This window comes from Eptatretus burgeri, chromosome 9, assembly GCF_056783735.1.
Source record: "Eptatretus burgeri isolate ZD-2024b chromosome 9, Ebu_testis_v1, whole genome shotgun sequence".
In the NCBI taxonomy this organism is placed as follows: Eukaryota; Metazoa; Chordata; class Myxini; order Myxiniformes; family Myxinidae; genus Eptatretus; species Eptatretus burgeri.
The window spans coordinates 41,328,113-41,350,088 of NC_140969.1; the positions used below are offsets into that span (position 1 = coordinate 41,328,113).

Consider the following 21,976-nt stretch of genomic DNA (forward strand, 5'->3'; position numbering starts at 1 on the left):
GGGGGAGACAATGACAGAGTTGGCATGGAGGAGGGAGGGCAGAGAAGGGATAGAGTTGGGATCAAGGGGGTTGAGGCTTTTGAGGGTGGGGTGGGGGGTGGAGTTGAGGACATTGGGTTGGTAGGGGGTTTGAATATTTTAAGAAAGGGGAGGGGAGCACAGAGATTGGGTGTGGTGGTAGGGGGGTGCAGAGAGAGGACAGAGATGGGAGGAGGGTTGAGGACTTGGAAATGTGTGTGTGTGTGTGTGTGTGTGTGTTTGTGTGCGCATGTGCGCGTGTGTGTGGGGGAGAGGGTGGGGTGGGGGTTCGGGACCTGAAGTCATATTTTACATTGTGCAGAATTTCCATGGGTCCCAGATAGTCCCTTTGGATCTTTTGGCTCCGTTGGGTCCTCTAGGTATGTTGGGTTATCTGAGTATTTTGGGTCCTTGCGTTTTTTTTTTTTTTAGTTTCTCAGTCTTTTGAATCCCCTGGATCTTTTAGGTCCTATGGCTATTTTGAGTATTCTGGGTCTTTGGGGACTCTAAGGATCGTTTAGGTCTTTTGGGTCATCAGGGTCTTTTAGGGGCTTTGGGTCTTCAGGATGTTTAAAGTTCTTTTCTTTCTTCAGTGTATTTTGGGTCTTCAAGGGTCTTGGAGTCATTTGGGATCCTCAAGGGAGGGAGGGAGGGTCTTTTGAGTCATCTGGGTACTTTAGGTTAAGTATTCCAGGTTACAATGGTGGGTGACCTCATCGGGTCAGCTGTCCAACCAATGGGTGAAGAGCGGATATACATACATACATACATACATACACACACTCACACACACACACACACACACACACACACACACACACACACACACACACACACACACACACACACACACACACACACACACACACACACACACACAATCACATATGCTTGCTCCATTATTTTAGATGTGTCAAGTTTCAGAACAATCAGCCGGGTGATACGGGAGGAGTAGCAAAAATAGCAAAAGGTTAACGGATGTACAGTCATCTGGACATCACAACCCATATGATGAGTTCATCTCTTCGAGAATCGCGATGAGATGACCTAAAATGTATGTGCTATATGGAAAATGGTCCTAAATTCATCAGCCGCTTAATCATGCGAAGCGAAAGCTCGTTTTGCAAGGAATTACTGTAGGTATATATAATATATATCGTTTATTGTACTGTTACAGGCACTTCGGTGCTGATGACACGTAAAATGCATTTTTACTCCTTCCGCTACAAAGACATGAAGCGGGGTTCTCTCGGTGCTTTGGCGCTGCAGCCATTGAAACAGCAAATAGAACATCAAGGAATTGGCTTGGCAACTGTGACCCCGTGGGATTCGGGTATGAACACGTAGTACACCTTGTTTCATTGCTACATTTCAGCATTTGACAAAGAAGCAAACTTTTGATATCGAGGCAATTTGTTATTATGCCAATCTCTTCCCATTTCCAGGAACCAAATGTAACTTAGCATCCGTGCCAAGTATACCAAGCATGTTTGTACCTGTCCCAGAGGAATTTGCAGAGCAGAGCAGCATGGCTGCAGACAGGTGTGTATGAGAGATTGAGATGGAAATGATGCAGCTTTTCAGTTTACCATAATAGTGACTGATTACTTTTTTAATGCTGAACAGTTGCAGATGTAGCGTTGGAGATAATAAGAATGGAGATGTTCTGATAAATCCGGAAATGTACTTGTGTGCAGGTGCCATGATTGTGGAGCTGTGCTTGAGGAATATGATGAGGAAACACTAAGCCTTGCCATCGTTGTACTTTCAACATTTGTCCACCTAAGCTCAGGCATTGCTGCTCCAATTCTATTGGACTTACTGCAGTCAGTTGGCAGGTACAATGTGCATCACCCCTTGTGGAATCTGTTTGCTGCTTCTTCATACTGTGTGGCATGAGCATCTTCTCCATGTCATTGTGATTCATTGTGGGATGATGCTTCGGCTTTGTGCTCGTCTGCTTTGAACGAATGAGCTGGTGACCGATCTAGAAAATGTTAGTCGCACCATTTTTCTGATTTCATGCCGGTTTCCATATTCGTTTACTATCAAGCTTAGCCTTTTTCAATTGTTAGAACAAATTTATATAAAATTAATAACGATTTGGATCTCTTATGTCCATACTTTGTGGAATGCTGTTGAAGGGTCTCGCCTAGACTACCACACCCGACTTATTATTTGTGTAACTTTTTGAGAAATTATAATCTTATAAACTTGTTTTGTGTTCTTGATGCTCTTTCGTATTTGAGTTGCTCAGAAGTAGTAAATAGGACAATAAACATGATGCAAGTTCTCAGGAAGGTGGTTTATAAGGGTTACGGTTCATCTTTAAAATCCCATTGAACTCCCATTCTATTAAAAAAAAACCCCATATGAGCCTCAAACATTTTGTTGCAAACTACCATTAACGTAAAATGTGAACTGTCCTTGTAATTTACATGATTTCATTTTAATTCAATTTGGCTCTGAATGTGGGATCATGTGGTTTATGGCTCAGCGACTTGTACATATTCACAAAGCTTATTCATTCTTTATTAAGACTTGCAAAGATATCTCCACTGCATCAATGTCATGAAAGTCTTACTTCTGTGCAGTAATTAACCACCTGGAAACCACAGATACTGCTCAACAGACATTACCAAATTTACTTCAACACACGGAGGTGATCTATTCAAGTGAATCCCAGACTATTGTCTGTCCATTGGTGGGTGTAGTGCGAGTGCCATGGTCGAGTCACATAGCCATTCCATATTCATTCTGTGGTTGTCCCACCACCCCACCGACAATAAATCCATTATTATACAGTACTACTGTTGGAACCCAACATTCGCGGGGCATACGTGCCTGAAAAATTCCGCGAATGTTGAGGCATTGTTTTAATGGGAATAAGGGGGATAGGTTCCCGGCTGTTTGGAATTCCTAAGAGAAAATCAAAAATCCCGTGACAAACCGTGAATATTTGAGGCACATGGCCACGAATGTAGAAGCATGTCACATTTTATGAACCGCAGATATGCGGGGTCCGCGAATAGTGGAACCGCGAATGTCGGGGTCCGACAGTACTTAATCTAATTAAGTAAGAATGCCTATCTATCACCCAGATACAATAGACTTTACATTCAAGACTGCCAGGACATTCAGACTCATAAAGTGAACTTATCATGAGATTAGCCTGGTGTTGGCTTAGTGGTTAGGGTGGGGGCTTGGGATCCTAGGGTCCTGAGTTCAAGCCCCATTGGCCACTGAATTAATATACACCAGGAGGTTGACTCAGCCTGTCATTCTTCCGAGGTCGGCAAAATGAGTACCAGTGCACTGGTAAGGGGGACACTGTATCAGCGGCATAGCCGTGTCCCAACCAATGATGCAACCAGCAGCCACAGGCTGCACTCGATAGAGAGAGATCATGAGATTTAGTCATTGGGTAAGCAATGTCTGAGTTGGAGTGGCGACCCATCCAGAATTGTGCCCAATTGCCCAGGAGACTGCTTAGGCAGCACTGACACTCTGTACAAAGTATGGTCCCAATGTATGGATGGTAAACCATGTACCTGTAGCCTACTTATAAATTTCTGATATGATCTTTCCAATCGCTTATCAGTTACAACCTGGGATAGCCAAGAGACGAGTGCATTTCCTTCTGTGCTGTCTAGCCTGGGATCGAATATTGACCCAGCGATAAGATGGCCTCCTGGTTTTTAGTATGGAGGGAGATGCATCAGTGTGTGTGCCATCCATCCAAAATAATGAAATCGTGAATACCAGATCTCTGTTACGACTTTCACGTCCCAATTTATTCCCACTTTGTTGTAGGATCGGCCAGGGAAGGTTTTTCGCCCAAGTATACATACCACATACGGTATGTGCCATAGCTGGACTCTAAGGAAGCTATTTAACCTTTCGATCCATGAGTTTGCCTTGAGGTAACATTCATATGAACAAGGAGGCAGAGAGAGGCCCAAAAACATTCACCACCATTTCTGGAAGGATCAAACAAGGTTGTTATTTATTTATTTTCCTATTCCAAAGGGCCTAACAAAATCTAGCCAGTTACCATGATGACATACAGTATTTAAAAGTAACAAACTTCACCCCCATCTCATCAAGAGTAATTTCATCCTTCATCAGGTGACTTGAATTGTTAATTAATTCATCAGGCTACCTGCCTGCGAAATACCAATTGGACAATTTATAATTGGCTCAGGAATCGAACCGATACTTCACAGCTCAGGTTGAGTATTTAAACAGGTATCCAAATAAATGTAGAGTACCGGTATTGTTTTTACCTCTGCCACCATAGATGGCCCAAGGGTAAGTCACAGACGATTGCCAAGGGTAAGCCTTCCCCGCTTGGGAGAGGGTTACCCTTGGCGATCGCTTTGTGATCACAGATGTCTAGTTCTGCCTTGTTCTTTCAATGTCTGCTTCTTGCACTCCTTGTGCCTGCTTCCTGTACTCCGCATCACAGTGCCTCAGCATGTCATTGCATGTGTACCGCACTTTCTGTTCTTTATCTGCACTTTCATGGTTATTTATGTCGAAGTAAGGTTCGATCAAAAAACAAAAAAATACTCTTCAACATGGGAAATTTGCCAAAGAGCAATTAACATGAAGGTGTGCGTCAATGTCTCATTGAAGATGAGAAATACACAAGTTCGGCCACGTGACTTTGGTCGAATTGAAAGATGACACCAAAGCCATTACCGATCCAAATCGAATTTCGGATTACTTTTTGGTTTACGATATAAACTCCCTCCATCCTGAAAAATACATTTGGTGTTAAACCACACTAAAATATATCAACAATGACTGACTATAATTTTATGTCACTAAATTATTATTTTTCCCTCTGAAGACCCAGTACAATTGTAGAGTTCTATGAGTTTGGGTAGATATATCTCCTTTAGCCGATTTGAATATCTTCTACACTCAATGGCAGTGTCTCATGTTTCTGCCGACTGCATCTTGACATCGTACTCCCTTCAAAGCTGGCAACTGCGAACATTGTGATCCAATTATACATCCAAGAATAAAAGTGGGACGAGATTACGTGAGCAGTGATTGGCTTCATCATTCATATGCCATATTGCTACATCAACAATCACAATCTCACACACCATGAAATGGGACAATTGTTCAGGGGTGCATCATCCACAGGCGTTGGGTCGTTCGAATAACTTTTCCATTTTGTGATGAAATTAACGTTTTCGAGCGTTCACGGCCAGGTGACCCAGTTTCATTGGGTGAACCGGCCGTGTCTACGATCGGTCAGGCAACGGCAACCAAACGATGAGCTTTTGTAAAATTCAACAAATAATCTCGATGAAAAAACAATACGTAAACCCCAAAAAGCGATTGTCTTGCATTTCATGTTTCAGGAGACCTTGCAGTTTGAATATTGTGCTCCGTTTTCACCTTTATGCAGGTGGACCTTTAATCCATTCACCGGATACAAAACCCGTACGTGGAATGATAGCTCATCCCATTGAACTCTTAAGCCTGATCCTGTTCTTGCATGACTCTTCTTTTTTAGAGATCCTCCTGCATGTTCCTTTCTCTCTTTTCTCTTAGGATTGCAGCCGATGTCCTTTACCCTTCCCAGAATGAAAGGTATCCTGCAACAGTCATTCCCTCCTGCTCTTTTTTTTTCCTTTGGATGATGATGCATGACATTTAACCTTTTTCTCACAGTACTGGGGGAGGGAGGGCCATGCAGAACTCTGGAACATTTACCAAACGATCTGTGTTTTTTTTATGGTGGTCATTCATTGGAATGCAAGGAATACCATGATTCTAGTGGACATATTGAAACCATTTTGAAAAGGTACTGATGGAAACTAGTATCGGAGCTAATGTAGGAGAAGATCCGGGAGAGAAAATGTTTGGACAAAGAAGAGCAATTCAGAAATGAAAAGTTAGGATGCCTGTGCTCCAGCACTTCTGAGTCACAAAATTCATGAGAATTATTGTAATTCAAAGTGGGCAGTTACATGTGACGACGTACTTGGGGCATCGAATGTACCTGTTGGTAATATGATACTTGCTGGATTTATAATTGCTGTCATGTCGTGCTCATGTTATTTGATATTGCACAGCACAGTAATTATGAGAGCGTTTGACCAGTGATGTACAAGTTGAGTCCAGAGGCCCACGCACACAATACTTTTAATGGCAAGTGGGATCAGGCAGTTCAGCCATGAAGTGGCATTCACACCCACTCCGAACGGCAATCAGTTTTAATTCTTCTTCTTCTTCTTCTTCTTCCTCTTTCGGCTTGCTCCCGCTAGGGGTCGCCACAGCGGACCAACTGTCTCCATTTTGCTCTATCCTCCACATCTTCCATTGACACTCCAACCACCCGCATGTCCGCCCTCACCGCATCCATGAACCTCTTCTTTGGCCTTCCTCTTCTCCTCCTGCCTGGCAGCTCCATCTTCAACATCCTTCTCCCGATATACTCCGCTTCCCTCCTGAGCACATGTCCAAACCATCTCAATCTCGCCTCTCTCACTTTGTCTCCAAACCGTCCTACCTGCGCTGTCCCTCTAATACACTCATTTCTTATCCTATCCATCCTCGTCACTCCCAACGAGAATCGCAGCATCTTTAACTCTGCCACCTCCAGCTCTGCTTCCTGTCTTTTTGTTAGCGCCACCGCCTCCAAACCATACAACATAGCTGGTCTCACTACCGTCTTGTATACTTTCCCCTTCACTCTTGCAGCTACCCTTCTGTCACAAATCACTCCTGCAACTCTTCTCCACCCACTCCATCCTGCCTGCACTCTTTTTTTCACTTCTCTCCCACACTCTCCGTTACTTTGGACAGTTTATCCCAAGTATTTAAACCAATCCACCTTCCCCACCTCAACTCCTTGCAACTGCACCATACCACCACCCTCCCTCTCATTTACGCACATGTACTCCGTCTTACTCCTACTGACTAACATTCCCCTTCTCTCCAGTGCGTACCTCCACCTCTCAAGGCTCGATTCAGCCTGCTCCCTACTCTCCCTACAGATCATGATGTCATCCGCGAACATCATGGTCCATGGAGACTCCAGTCTGATCTCGTCCGTCAACCTGTCCATCACCATTGCAAACAGGAAAGGGCTCAGAGTCGATCCTTGGTGCAATCCCACTTTAACCTTAAACCGGTCCGTCATTCCTACCGCACACCTCACCGCTGTCACACTGTCCTCATACATATCCTGCACGATCCTCACATACTTCTCCACCACTCCCGACTTCCTCATACAATGCCACAACTCCTCTCTTGGCACCCTATCATAAGCTTTCTCTAAATCCACAAACACACAATGTAACTCTTTCTGGCCTTCCCTATACTTCTCCATCAACATTCTCAAAGCAAACATCGCATCAGTGGTGCTCTTTCCTGGCATAAACCCATATTGCTGCTCACAGATCGTCACCTCTCCTCTCAACCGAGCTTCCACTACTCTTTCCCACAACTTCATGGTGTGGCTTAACAACTTTATCCCTCTGTAATTTCCACAGCTCTGCACATCACCCTTATTCTTGAAAATTGGAACCAGTACACTTAATCTCCACTCCTCCGGCATCCTCTCACTTTCCAAGACTTTATTAAACAATCTGGTTAACAACCCCACTGCCATCTCTCCTAAGCACTTCCATGCCTCCACTGGTATACCATCTGGGCCAACCGCCTTTCCACTTTTCATCTTCTTCATAGCAGTCCTCACTTCATCCTTACTGATCCACCCCACTTCCAGATTCACTATCTCCACCTCTTCCAACCTTCTCTCTCTCTCATTTTCTTCATTCATCAGCTCCTCAAAGTACTCCATCCACCTTCTCAACACACTCTCCTCGCTCGTCAGCACATTCCCATTTGCGTCCTTTATCACCCTAACCTGCAGCACATCCTTCCCAGCTCGGTCCCTCTGTCTTGCCAATCGGTATAAATCCTTTTCCCCTTCTTTTGTATCCAGCTTCTCATACAGCTCGTCATATGCCTTTTCCTTGGCCTTTGCCACCTCTCTTTTTGCTTTTCGACGCCACTCCTTGTACTCCTGCCTACTTTCTTCATCTCTCTGACTATCCCACTTCTTTTTAGCCAACCCCTTCTTCCTTATACTTTCCTGTACTTCCTCATTCCACCACCAAGTCTCCTTATCTTCCTTCCTCTGTCCAGATGTCACACCAAGTACCTTCCGAGCAATCTCCCTCACAACTTCTGCTGTCGTTGCCCAATCATCCCACCCATCTTTACCACCATCCAGCGCCTGTTTCACCTCCTCCCTAAATTTCACGCAACAGTCTTCCTCCTTCAGCTTCCACCATCTGGTCCTTGGTTCAGCCCTCACTCTCTTCCTCAACCTCACCTCGAAAGTCATCCCTACAGACCACCAATCGATGCTGTCGAGCTACACTCTCCTGCCACAACCTTACAGTCACTACTCTCTTTCAGGTTGCATCTCCTACTTAAGATGTAATCCACCTGTGTGCACTTTCCTCCACTCTTGTATGTCACCCTGTGTTCCTCCTTCTTCTTGAAATACGTGTTTACCACTGCCATTTCCATTCTTTTTGCAAACTCTACCACCATTTGCCCTTCCACATTTCTCTTGTTGAGACCGTACCTCCCCATCACCTCCTCATCCTCTTTATTACCTCTCCCCAACACATGACCATTGAAATCTGCTCCAATCACCACTCTTTCATCCTTGGATACACTCTCCACCACTTCATCTAACTCACTCCAGAAATCTTCTTTATATTCCATCTCACACCCCATATGTGGGGTATATGCACTGATGACATTCATCATCACCCCTTCAATTTCCAACTTCACACTCATCACTCGGTCAGACACCCTCCTCACCTCCAATACCCTCTTGACATGATCTTCCTTCAGGATTATCCCGACACCATTTCTCCTCCCATCCACACCATGGTAGAACAGTTTGAAACCACCTCCAATGCTCCTCGCCTTACTCCCCATCCACTTGGTCTCTTGTACACACAGTATGTCCACCTTTCTTCTCTCCATCATATCAGCCAACTCTCGCCCTTTGCCAGTCATCGTCCCAACATTCAGAGTTCCAACTCTTACCTCCACACTTCTACCCTTCCCCCTCTCCCACTGCCTCCGGACTCGCCTTCCCCGTCTCCTTCTCCTCCTTCGCCCAGCAGTAGCACAATTTCCACTGGTACCCTGCTGACCACCGGTACCGGTGGCGGTCGTTGGTAACCCGGGCCTCGACCGATCCGGTATGGAAATTCGTTTTGTTGTCCGCATAATGTTGTCCGGCAATCAGTTTTAATTGAATGGAAATATTTAACCGGTTCGATATGCAGGAGTGAATTGGGGCCAAATTATTCAATAATCCATGGCATTGTGCTGACATCATCACACGACACTACTCCGATAAGGAGAGGACAGTAAAATGGCAGATGCGCCTGAGTCTGTACAGGCAATACCAAAGAGCAAGTTGTGGTTCACCCAATTTTTGCTTTGCAGGAGGGGTGGTCGACGTAAAAATATATAATGTGATACGCAAACAAAGTGTTGTTTTGACTTCAAAATGACAATTCAAGACTTGCCCCCATTGTCCCATTGTCAGTGAAGGTATGGTGTGTTAAAGCACCTCAGGACTCAGACTCGTCTAACTTTAAGTTGTACTCAGACTTAAGATGGCATGTTGAGATGTCTGTTTGAAAAATATGAACTGAAAAAAAAAAAAAATATATATATATATATATATATATATATATATATATATATATATATATATATATATATATATATATATATATATATAGTCAAACAAGTATAGTATACAGGATTTGAACCCAAATTCACAGCATCATAAGCCAACAGTTCAGATGATATGGCTGAAAGCCAACCTGGATGTTTCTTTGTTTACTTGTGCCAAGTTTGCCTTTTCTTGTGAATATTCAAGATGGATACATTACTCAAATAGTAGAGCAATGTGCTCCATCAAATTATGACTTCCCATCTAAAGTGTCGATAAAGTTTGCTCTTACTTTACCATCAGAGCTCTCAGGCCTTCTCCACCTGCATCGTGTTTTTGGTAATGTATGGCTCAGACGAAGGATGCAAGAACTGGGACTTGGACTCAGGCTCCGCACCTTATGGCTCCAAACTCAAGCAAAAGTATCATTTGAGTCCAATGTAAAAATAGTTCCAAAAGGTAAAAATAAAATAAAACATAGTTGTTGGCTACCGACCATATAATTATCACATTGCAAAAACATGCAAACTTCTGAGTGTGCATGAATCAAACTATAAAGCCATTTTGTTTCAACTAGCATAACACTTCTCATGTGAAGATAGACAATGCTTATAAATGTTTAACATGACACTTTAAGGATAAAGAGGGAGCGTGGGTGATCGAGAATCATGTATAAGTTCAAGTGGAAGTTTGTTGTGAAAATCTTAATCTTTGGTTCGTTATCCTCATGACATGGCGAACATCTCATGGGTAATGGCTGCAGATGTACTTTCATTTTGCTACCTTAGGAGCACTTGTGGCATTTACTCCAGAAGTTATAAAGTGTCTATAATTAAGTTATTCCATCAACTCGAGCACAGCATTACAATAAAAACTCAACTTGCCAAATGGAAAGTTTGTTGTGAGAGACAAAAGCTCAGCCGAACGTTCCGCTAAGTAAAATCTCGTTGCCGAGTAAAAGGTTTCGACAAAGAAAGACCTTTTTTGAAAAACCAATGGCAGCTTGATCCTCATTTCACATATTCTTCACTGCTTTGCTGGCGACATACGTTTCAGGGGCTCGGATTCGAAGACCACTTGACTCAGACTTCCACTTGATGCCTCATAAACCTCGAGTTGGAGTCGGCTTTCTTCGAACGACACTGTTGTTTCAATTATGAAAAAGATACTGTAATTGCAATTCGTCAATCAAAGAGTAGAAATGCCTTTATTATTTATTGGTGCTGCTTGATGAATTTACAACTTCATACGTCCTTGTCGTTTGACGATCACTTGAACGATATCTTGAATGATGCTGGAGTTTCAAATCCCAACCAAGAAATTATCATTCGAACTTGTCTGCTCTCATGTGTATAGACAAACTGCATAAATGATTATGAAGGGAAGCAATTTTTTTTTTATCAAATTTGTGATAAAAATTTTTTTATCACAAATTTGATATCACAAATTTTATCACAAATTTTTATCAAATTTGTGATAAATTTGTGATAAAATTTTATCAAATGTTATCAAATTTTATCAAAAAGTGGATATCAAATTTTTTTAACCTGTCTTATTTGAATACTGTCTCAATGAGCCTTGTGTGGCTTAGTGGCTAAGGCGGTGGCTTGGGATACTTGGGGTCCTGAGTTCGAGCCCCACTGGCTGCTGAGTTAGCATCAGGGTGGGTTGACTCAGCCTGTCATCCTAACAAAGGTCAGCGAATTGAGCACCAGTATACTGGTAATTATCCCTGCAGGGTCGAAGGTTACTGAAGGGTTGGCGTCAGGAAGGGCATTCAGCTATAAAAAAAAACATTGCCACAAGAAAGGGTACCATGATTGGAGCCCGCAAAAAAGCTGACCCTTGCTCAGGGATAAAGGCTTTCAAATGGTGTGATGATGATTTGAATACTGTCTCAGTTACTCAACTTCAGTCCTTCAGAGTGACCTCTAAGTGCTTTTGAGTTCCTGTTTTGTCAATTTTCCAATTCCAATCATTTCTCATCAGGTTGGCATGCAGCGGACTGTATCCGTGGCAAGCCGAAAGGTGAGAAAGAACTTCAATGAGGATGTACATGTGATGTTTTATGATGTTTTATGGTATCTATGGTTTGTAAAATTATCTTCTTATGGTGCTTTCAGAGACTGCTAAGGAACTCACTTGTGACTGTGATCCTGGGTGTCCTGCTGAACAAAAACCAAATCCAAATAAAACTTTAATAACTTGAGCCAACAATGGGGACTTCAATGTGGAGCATGCTTCTGTGTATGAAGGAATGTCTAGCTGTGTGTCCTGAATTGCACTTACAAGTGAAAAAAAACAAATCTCATTGTCTATCTTACAAATACCAGGGTCATTCAAGGTTGATTTGGAATTTAATTTTTAAACATGTAAAAACAATAGGTCATTAAGCTGACAGGATGACCAAGAGGTACGCACATTGCCTCCAAGCTGTCTAGCCTGCGTTTGAATCCCGACTCAGCTGTAAACTGTCATCCCAATGTTTCACAGGCATGGTGATTCATCAATGCGTTTGTCATCCCTCGGATGGACATTAAATTGGGCGTCACATCTGCCAGCATTCGTTAGTGGACGTTAAAGATCCCACGGTGTCCTTTGTGAAGAGTGGGTGAGCTATTGCTGGTACCCTGAACAAATTAGAAACTCCTGTCCGAACCAGCAGAGGGCATTGCATCAGCGGCACAGCCACAACCTCAGCCAATAAAGCTACCCTGCAGCTTTGCGCTGTGTACGAATGAAGAATCGGTCATTGCCAACGTTTTGTGCAATTGTGTTGTCTCTGTTGAGCAAGTTATAGAGATGTTGAAATGAATGCTGCTCAAAGTATTCTGGGTAAAATCAAGATGGCAGGCAACAGTCACATGTGCTGTGAACGAGAGGTATACCATGAAGTTCATTGTGAAGAAGAGCATCAAACCAGCTGATTGTCACAGCTCGAGACTGCACAATTTGTTCTTTCCTGTAGTTATGCTTTAAAAAATCCAGTGATTTCAAAAATTATTGTGAATTGGTGAGCGAACTTGAACAATGCTCACATGAAATCAACTGCTGTTTTTCAAGCAAATATCAACACACATGATGAACAGTGTATTTCGAAGAATCACCGGATTAGGAGAGAGGAAATGTGGAAATTATCATGAATTTTCACTTGATATTCAATAAAGTTAACCTGCGTTAGTTCAAGGTGGATACCGAATGACTTCTATTTGAAAAATAAACTCAGGGCATTATAACAGAGCTCCTGGAACCCCACCATGGGGAGGAGGGGATTTCTTTAAGAAGTTTGTGACATGTGATGAGACCTCGGTACATCATTTCACACCAGTCTCAAAGTCAACCAGCATGAAGTGGAAAGAGAGTGGATATCAAATGTTATTGGTCCTTACTTGCAAAATTTGTCTTCTCAACCCTATTCTTGAGAGGTGGGGGACATGGAAGAGCTAGTACACTGCATGGATCAGGATGTAACAGACAAAAACAGGACGCAAAACATGCAAAACATGACACAAAATGAACAGTATAGAGAGGGCGGAAACACCAAGAGCAGAGTAGAAGGCCAAGGTAGAGGGAGACTTGGACAAACAATGGATGTGGGGAGGAATTGGGGGGGGGGCAGGAGAGGATGTATGGGTTGGACAAGATGGATACAGAAGAAAACTCCAAGGAGGGAAAACTGGAAATTTGGAAGGAGGAGGGATTTGGGTTAGGTTAGCGAGGGTAGAAAAGATGATTGTTTTGAATTGGGCACGATCTGAGATGGTGGTGAATAGCTGTCTTGAAGACTTGTCGGGAAGAAATAGATGGAAGAGGAGGTGGAAGTTGGTTCCACAGGTGGGACAAAACAGGAACAAATGAGTAGAGGTGAGCATTGATCCTGGATTTATGTAGCTTCACTAGGAGGGAGTTGATGGTGGACTGTGTGTGCCTTATAGAAACCTGGGGGGTGTGGGGGACAAAGCACGGAAAGAGCAGAGGGTGAAAGACCAGAACGGAAGCAGTAGATAACAGGAAGACCACAGACCCATGTGCGATGGCGGAGTGATTGGCCCATCGACTCAACTTCATTGTGGGATTTTCCAATAATCTTAAAGGACTTGGTTTTCCACGGCATTAAGCTGAGCAAGATATGAGTCAGGGGAGTCAGCCCAGAGAGGAGAGCAGCACTCCAATATGCTGCGAATGAAGACCTTGCAGGTGGATAGGAGTTCAGGTGTGCCAAGGAACGACTTTGGACGATGGAGGATGCCCAGTCGGCAGCTGGCTTTGGCGGCCAACTTTGAAATGTGGTTTGCCCAAGAAAGATCATTGCAGATAGTGAGACTCAGGAGTTAGAATGACTGAATTTCCTCAAGAAGTGTTAAGAAAGTAGATAGGAGGGTTTGCCGGATGGTCCTTTTGGAGAGACAGGGATGGTGAGTGTGAGATTTGTCAGGATTCAAAGACATGTTGCAGGTATTTGACCAGCTTATGATTTTGGCAAGGTTTGAAGAGAAGGAAGAGGCTGCAGCCTGTCTGTCTGAAAGATGAGGGATGTCATGGCAGAAGGTAGAGTCATCAGAAAATAGATATGGATGACTTTCCAGAGTCAGAGAGATCATTGATGAAGATTAGGAATAGGACTGGGCCCAGAACACTGCATTGGGGCACTCCAGCTTTGACAAGGAGAGGAGATGAAAGGATTCTGTTGAGTGGCATACATTGGCTATGAGAGGAGAGGAAGTCAGGAAGCCATGTGTGGAGTTCGCAGTTCTTGGGATCAACTAGCCATGAGAAATATTGTTTCTTTAAAATGATGTAAGCGGTGGCATCATCATTGGAATTGACTGCATGTGATGGCATTATCATCGTATGACATGGTCATTGGAATGGGCAGCGTGGGATGGCATAATCATTGGAACGGACGGCAGAGGATGGCATCGTCAAAAGGATGGTATGGTCATTGGAACAGGCTGTGTGGGATGGCATCATCATTGGAACGGACGGTATAGGATGGCATCGTCAAAGGATGGTATGGTCATTAGAACAGGCTGTGTGGGATGGCATCATCATAAGATGGCGTTATCATTGGAACGAGCCATTTGGTACCCGGCATCTCTGCCTGCAGTTATAAGCTGCAGTTCCAGTTTAAACCTGCTCCTGATTATTTTGCCACGACAGTTGATGAAAGCTATTGTTCGAACTGTCTGCCCACACAGGTCAGACACTAGCCTAGACAAATGTTGTATTCCTCATGGAGATAATGTTGGAGAAATTTCTTTCTCTTCTTGTCTTCCAGCATTGTGATTCCAGGGAATGCACCTGGTGTGGCAAAGCAATTCCTTCGCTGCATTTTTCACCAACTCGCTCCCAATGGAATCCTTCTTCAACTCTTCCGGAGCTACATCAAAGGTATCAACATCACATCACACTTCGACACAATTAATAATCAGCCTTTTGTATACATAGTGGTGAGTCTGTATAGATTTCAGTTTGATGTTTTTCTTCTACATTGAGCTTATAAGTAAGTTTGCTCCTTGCACTTACACCACTTCCCAAGGAGTGTATCATCAGAGTGAAACAATAAATTATATCATGAGTAACTTTCAAAGTAAATTAAGTGGTGCTGCACTCACAATCCAGATGATTTGTGCAGGAAGTTGAAAAAACAACTGAGAAAAAATTTAAAATACTTCATGTGTAATGAGACAAGTCCAGAGCAACCATCTTTAGAAATTACCCCAACTCTTACCCATGATGTTTATTACCACCATTAACCTTTCCTAACTCAACCATTTCATTCTCTAGCTTCAGTGCTTCCTCCCCTCTTCACTTCCCTCTTTTCCTGTTCATTCATTCCCTTGATCTTTGTTCCACTGTCAGTTCTACCTTCCACTTCCACGAGTCTCGCTCCTGTAAAGAAAAAAAGCCCCAATGCTCGGGGTTCGTTTCTTTCATTAAATCGAGTCGAGGCTCATAGAAGAGCGAGCACACTGAACGGATCAGGACGTGACAGAACAAAAGGAATGGGAGATATATGTGGTTTGCCCAAGAAAGATCATGGCTGACAATGAAACCCAGGAGTTTGAATGTATTCATAGTTGTAAAGTTACTGTTGAACAGTGAAAAACCCTCACCTTCCTTTACAGATGTGAATTTCCTGCGAACTCTGGCCAATGTACTGTCTGACTTCTCTGAGTTGAGCTCTATTGCTGCGTTGAACATTCTGTTAGAGGTAATTAAGTTGTTCATATCAAAACTCAGGAAATTATAACGCGTTGAACATTCAATGTTGGGTGTTCATTTTAACAGGGTCATCTCAAAGGTTTCAGCAATTACATTCAAATAATACACAGGGATCCGCCACCGACCCATTTTGCAAACCTTGACATAATGTCCGTTGTCTGATACTTCCCAACCTAGGGGCTCAATGGCAAGCGAAACCTGCCCACAGGTGCAGTCATGCTACGCTGCCTCGACAATCTGGCAACTTTCATGGAGGCTCTCCCAATGGAATCCCCTAGTAACCTCTGGGCCTCTATTTGCAGCCAGTTACAGGCCTTCCTCCCCAAACTGCCACTCTCACTGTCAGTTAAGGTGAGGCCACCAAGGGCTAATGAAATTAGTTCTGCACTAATGGAGCAAATTGGGTTTCATGCACACACACTGTTATTTAATGCAGGCTGATTCGAGCAAATACATTCATGATGAAAATATTTTGGCAGCTGTGATTTTTTTTCAACGATAAATCATGCCTTCACTGTTGATTTGTGATGTAACTGAGAGTAATAGTAAAACTAACAAAGCCTTCTCTAAATCCAGTGCACTCTCCCATCTCTCCCAGTGTTGCCTTGATTCCTGCTTGAGGATTATTATCAGTATCCTGAAAATCCCTGCCACGATCGCAACACGGGTAAGTTCCATTCCGAGTATAGTTGCAGCACCTGACTGCTGGTGAAACTATGTCTGAGGGATGTGCCTGTGTTACTGATGTAGTTTCTCCTCTGCATTCCGGCAGGAATATGGAATGTGTTCCAAGGTGCTGGCGATAACACTCCTCGCGAAAGACACAAAATTATCTTTAACCTCCACCAACAGCTCGGCCTGATTAGGGGGGTCATCTGGCTTAACATCCATCCGAGAGATGGCACACACAGTGATGCCTCGCCCTGCCTGCGAAACGCCAGGATGACAGTTTATAGCTGGGCCGACATTCAAACCCAGGTTATGGAGCTCAGAGGCAAGTGCACAGACCTCGAGGCTATCCTGCGGACACGAAACCAAAATCTGCATCACTACCTTGTTAGCATCTGCAAAAGAGGCAGACTCCCTGCTTGAGTAAAAATACTGCATTCATACATCTGGCAACACGAATATACTGACTAAAGGTGCCTCAAGGTCCGGTGGGATATTGAACTGGAGGTTACTGAAAAATAGGACCACGCGTCCTGGAGCTCACCTGGATCAGGAGCAACATTCACTCAAACCCCATGGAGACCACCTTAGACCCCGATATTTTTAATGCCATGAACAAACTTTGGCACATCACGGTTGATGAAGGTTGTGGTCAAGTTTCATCAAAATTGTGTGTGTAGTTTCGGAGAAGATGGCAAATACCTATTTGAGGGGGTGAACCCCCCCCCCTCCCGTAGACTCATTCACTGAGCGCAGATTTTGATGCGGTCAAAACACCTTCGCTCGGCATCATATATGAAGCTTGTGGCCAAGTTTCATCAATATCGTGTGTTTGGTTCAAGCGATAATGATTGAAGTGTTTACGGACTGACTGACCGACTGACTCACTCACTCACCTACGGAAACTGCTCGATCGCATAAGCTCACCTGGCTGAAGCCCAGGTGAGGCAAACACAAAAGCAAATGTAAGGTATTGACATATAATGCAGAAATAAATATACTGTGTATATAATCTGAATCTTACGTCATTGCCATGTTCCATTAAAGGATTTTCTCGACCTGTTGGTGATGCGTAGGGGAATGAGGCTTTGGTGATGTGTAGCTGGATAAAAAAAGGTGTAATAGCCAAGTGGCCATAAAGCAAAATATTTATTATAAACTGTTGTTTAACCATTATGCTGGAGTCGTTATATTGGTGAATATTTTTTCAATGACAAAGATGACTGATGAGAAAGATCTGATGCATGTTTTGTCAACTTAATTTGAAGGACAAAAGGTATGACACAAGGATGAGAATGGCAATTCTTGACTTTTTTTTGCGAGCAGGAGCTGTATACGGCCTGATCGATACTTAAACACTGGCGTAACTCCGGCTGACACATCCTTCTAATTTTGCCCAAAACATAAAAGTTCTAAAACATTCCGGACAAGAGGGGGAGCACTCAGTGGAGTGCAAAACCTCCGCCGCCAATACTGCTGGGTCACTTAAGTGAACCTGATATCCTATTCATTGGAGGTCAAAACGGATCAGACTCTACTGAACCACGATTGAATAAACTAAACTAGATCGACGTGCATGTAGAAATGCCAAAAAAATAAAATCAAAATCTTTTTTTTTAAAAAGTTGCAAAAATTTTTTTTTTCTCTAACAATTTTTTTTTGGGTGGCGGGGGGGTTGGAAATCACTTAAAACATGTAGAAATGCAAAAAAAAATTCAAATATTTACAAACAAAATCGAATTTTTTTTTTTTAAAAAGTTGCAAAATTTTGTTTTTTTGTCTCTAACATTTTTTTTTTGGTTGGAAATCACTTAAAACATGTAGAAATGCAAAAACAAAAATTCGATTTTTTTTCAAAATGGCCTCCATAGCGGCCATATTGGACTTTGGACCAAGTCCAAAATCTAATGGCATGATCCTTGGACCATACATAATCCCCCCACCAAGTTTCGTCAAAATCCGTCCAGGAGTTTTTCCGTAATACTGTTCACAAACAAACAAACAAATAAACCAATGTCACCCGCAGGGTGACCCGTATCTTGCCAAAAGGTGACCACGTGTGACTTCTTCAAGGTCACACTGAGGTGAACAGAGCTGCTATCCACCAGGAGCGACTCCCTGAGGAATATCTGCCTACGAGAGATTCCGATGAGAATCGTTCTACAGAGTAACCATGAAAAATATGTGTTTGTCTCATAACGTCACCAAATGACGTCATAATGTCTCAAGCTTGACATATCGAGAAAGCACTCATCGAGGTGTTCAATTTGAGGTACTCCACGATATAGTTCCTAAAACTTGAAAATTTGACCTTTGGGTCAAATATGTTTTACCTCAGGTGCCAACCATGAAGGTCAAGGCCAATCGCCACCAAAAACTAATCAGCTGAGCGCCAGACCATGAACTATATTCCCATGAAGTTTGAAGACGATCCGATCAAAATTACTTTAAAAATAAGGGTTTCGTCGACTCCCCTGATTTGCGACAAAGTGACCTTGACCTTTGACCTTGACCTTCAAAATTTTGTGCACTGAAAGGGACCTCTATAGGCCTCTGATAAGCGAAGTTACAAAAATTTCCAATGATAACTGTGCTCTGCAGAATTTTTTATACGTGATTACAGACAAACAACAACAAAAAAAAAACATACAAGCTGACTAACATATCTTGCAAAACTTCGTTTTGGCAAGATAACAAACAAACAAACAAACAGAAAGGGGTGAAAACAGTGCCGTCCACCTTCGATGGCGGAGGTTAAATATTCTTTTTATCATAGTTCTTTTGACACAATGTCCTGTAAAGCTGTGGAAGTGACCCACACTTTCCCCTCACCCAAATCTTCAATCCATGCACTTTCGTTGGCATGAAATGTTTTTCCAGTCCAGGAGAATTTTACACAAATATCTGAAAAACTTAAGTCGACGAGAATTAAAAGAAATTCCAACGAGAAAGTAATATTGATTGCTATTATTACCGACAACAAAGTAATGTTCTTTCTACTTGCTTGTTGTATATTCTCATTATTTTCATCTGAGCAGGTGAGCTATCACTGGCACTCTGGCCAACCAAATTCCTGCTCTAATGAACAGGGGGGGCACTGCATCAGCAGTACAGCCATGTCGCGAAGAGCCATGTGCTGTATACATGACAAACATCTTAGATGATTATTATTTTGAGGCAACATGTTTAAATCTTCACGAAAGGTTAATCCAGTAGAATAATGAAGAGATTCTTCCGACTGCCAATCTGTTGTATTCTGGGGGAAGAAACAAATGAACAAGTGACTGCAGGCCTTTCAATTGAAGGCTCCATATTTAATGGCAAATCATCCCCAACCTCTCACATCATTTCCGTTTATTGTCTCCAAGTTTCCTGTCTGTGTGCAAATCTCCTCCACCTCTCACATCATTGCTTCGTGCCGCTTCCTTGCTTGACGTTCAGCATTTAAAGGATAAGAGCACGGGCAATCCCCATAGGTTGGCATCCATGGAGAGGAGGAAAAAAAAACTCCTACACGCCGAGCAACGGCTGGAGGTACTGAAGCTGCACTTATTGTATTACAGACGTCGAATGGGTGACACGATTACCATTTACAAGTTACTGCATGGGAATCTCAGGGTTCCAGCCAATCACTTTTTCACACTTACAGCAAACACAATCACAAGAGGACACCATCTAAAACTGTTTCAGAGTAGGTCCAGACAGGAAGTGAGAAACAAGTTTTTTTTTTTTTTTTTAGCCAGTGAGTACTAAATGAATGGAATGGACTTCCACAAAATGTTTTTTGATGCTCTCAATTAGAGATGGCGACTCGAGTCAGCAACTTGGACTCGAGTCACACATTTTGTGACTTCAGATTTGACTTGAGACTTTGTTTTAAAGACTTGAGACCGACTTGAGACTTGGCTCAGGTGACTTGTTGACGTCTCTGCTCTCAGTGTCGCATCCTCCAAAAATAGTTGAGATCTGTTTTGGTGTAATGAGAGATTTCAGACCGCTCGTCATTGGTGTATGTGCAGTGCAGTCATTAAGTTGTATACAACCCAGATGCATAGACTGGGATGATCACAGGACTAAACCTACTGTCTCGTATGTTGATGTGATGTGAACTGCCCCGCTGAGTGCAGTGAGAAAAGTGGTGCCAACATTGTGACGTCGCTGGTACCCAGAGTACCCGAGGAATTGATGGTACCTTCCCCAAGCTCAGTGTTTGTCTTGTCTAACAGTCCTATGTTGTCTCGTGTATTCGTCTGTATGTCCATGTGTGTGAGATATGCGTGTGGCAGCTCCACTACGAGCCTTAGATCCTGTAAAAAATATTTTTTTTTTTTTAAATAATGATGGTTACAGCAATCAATCAAATCACCTGCTTATAATTGCATGCTTCTTCTTGCAGAGCTTGCTCGACCACTTCTCCAAGCTTCTTAGTTTTGTCATTCAAAATTCCAACTTCAGCCTGGCGTACGTGATGGACATATGTGCTCTGTGTCACAAGAACTTCAGCAAGGTACAATGTGCCTACAGCAAAATCTTTGAGGAAGGGCTCAGACTTCCTTTATTTGTTCTTCTTATATTTGGTGCCTCATTCGATTCAAACATGTACACACACGTACCTGCGTACAAGATGCACAGCATATTTTACTCTGCGGACTCGTTGCAAACTCGGTATCATTCATACAGACGTCACCACAAATGACATCAACTGTTTTTGTTCATACGACGTTCACTTTCACTGCCGCTCTGTGTTTTTACCTTAGTGGCTGTATGACTCTACCTGTAAATCTTCTGTAGCACTGAATGGGGGCATCGTTTGTCACCGCAGGTACAGTAAAAATAGCTGAGCTGGAACACTGGTTTGCACGCAATGATCTGCCATCGAATTAATTATTTCCACTATTTAAAAAAAAAAATTCCACCTGGACTTCTCAAGAGGAAGTCGTGTTTATTTTGCTGTATGCTCAATATGTATCCTGCATGGAAAGAAGTCGATGGAATATTTTAATTTGTTCACAGACTTCTTAGAAATCGTTGTTTGCTTGTCAATCGGGCCTTAAGACGTTGCTTGGTGGCATAATAATGGGTTCGTGAAAGTTTTACGAGTTTTCTTGGAGCACCATTCCACGGCCTATCGAGTAGCCGTAGACGTTTACCATCCTGTAGTTCCACCAAAAATTTGTATTAAAGAAGAACCTTTAAAAAACACAAAAACAGAGTACAAAGTGATCGTCATAGCGTGTCGAATTGGTTCATCACCATTCAACTTTGGCTTGGATCAAGAAGTGAGGGAGGACATATTGAATGGTCCATTTAATTATCCCATTCCCG

General features: G+C 42.9%; 1 protein-coding gene across 13 annotated transcripts in view; it reads left to right on the forward strand.

Annotated features, from left to right (window-relative positions):
• Positions 1-21,976, forward strand: part of UNC79 (unc-79 subunit of NALCN channel complex) — a 259,172-nt gene that overhangs the window by 200,211 nt on the left and 36,985 nt on the right. For 9 of the 13 annotated variants that reach the window (XM_085894924.1, XM_085894914.1, XM_085894920.1 and 6 more), the window contains 10 exons: positions 1,196-1,351; positions 1,464-1,560; positions 1,716-1,856; positions 5,590-5,628; positions 11,747-11,785; positions 15,036-15,148; positions 15,886-15,971; positions 16,160-16,333; positions 16,581-16,649; positions 21,048-21,158. In XM_085894924.1, coding sequence (XP_085751050.1) covers positions 1,196-1,351; positions 1,464-1,560; positions 1,716-1,856; positions 5,590-5,628; positions 11,747-11,785; positions 15,036-15,148; positions 15,886-15,971; positions 16,160-16,333; positions 16,581-16,649; positions 21,048-21,158 — 1,025 coding nt within the window. Of the gene's footprint in view, positions 1-1,195; positions 1,352-1,463; positions 1,561-1,715; positions 1,857-5,589; positions 5,629-11,746; positions 11,786-15,035; positions 15,149-15,885; positions 15,972-16,159; positions 16,334-16,580; positions 16,650-21,047; positions 21,159-21,408; positions 21,474-21,976 lie in introns of all 13 variants that reach the window. The other 4 variants (XM_085894919.1, XM_085894923.1, XR_015061602.1 and 1 more) reach the window with 3 other exon arrangements.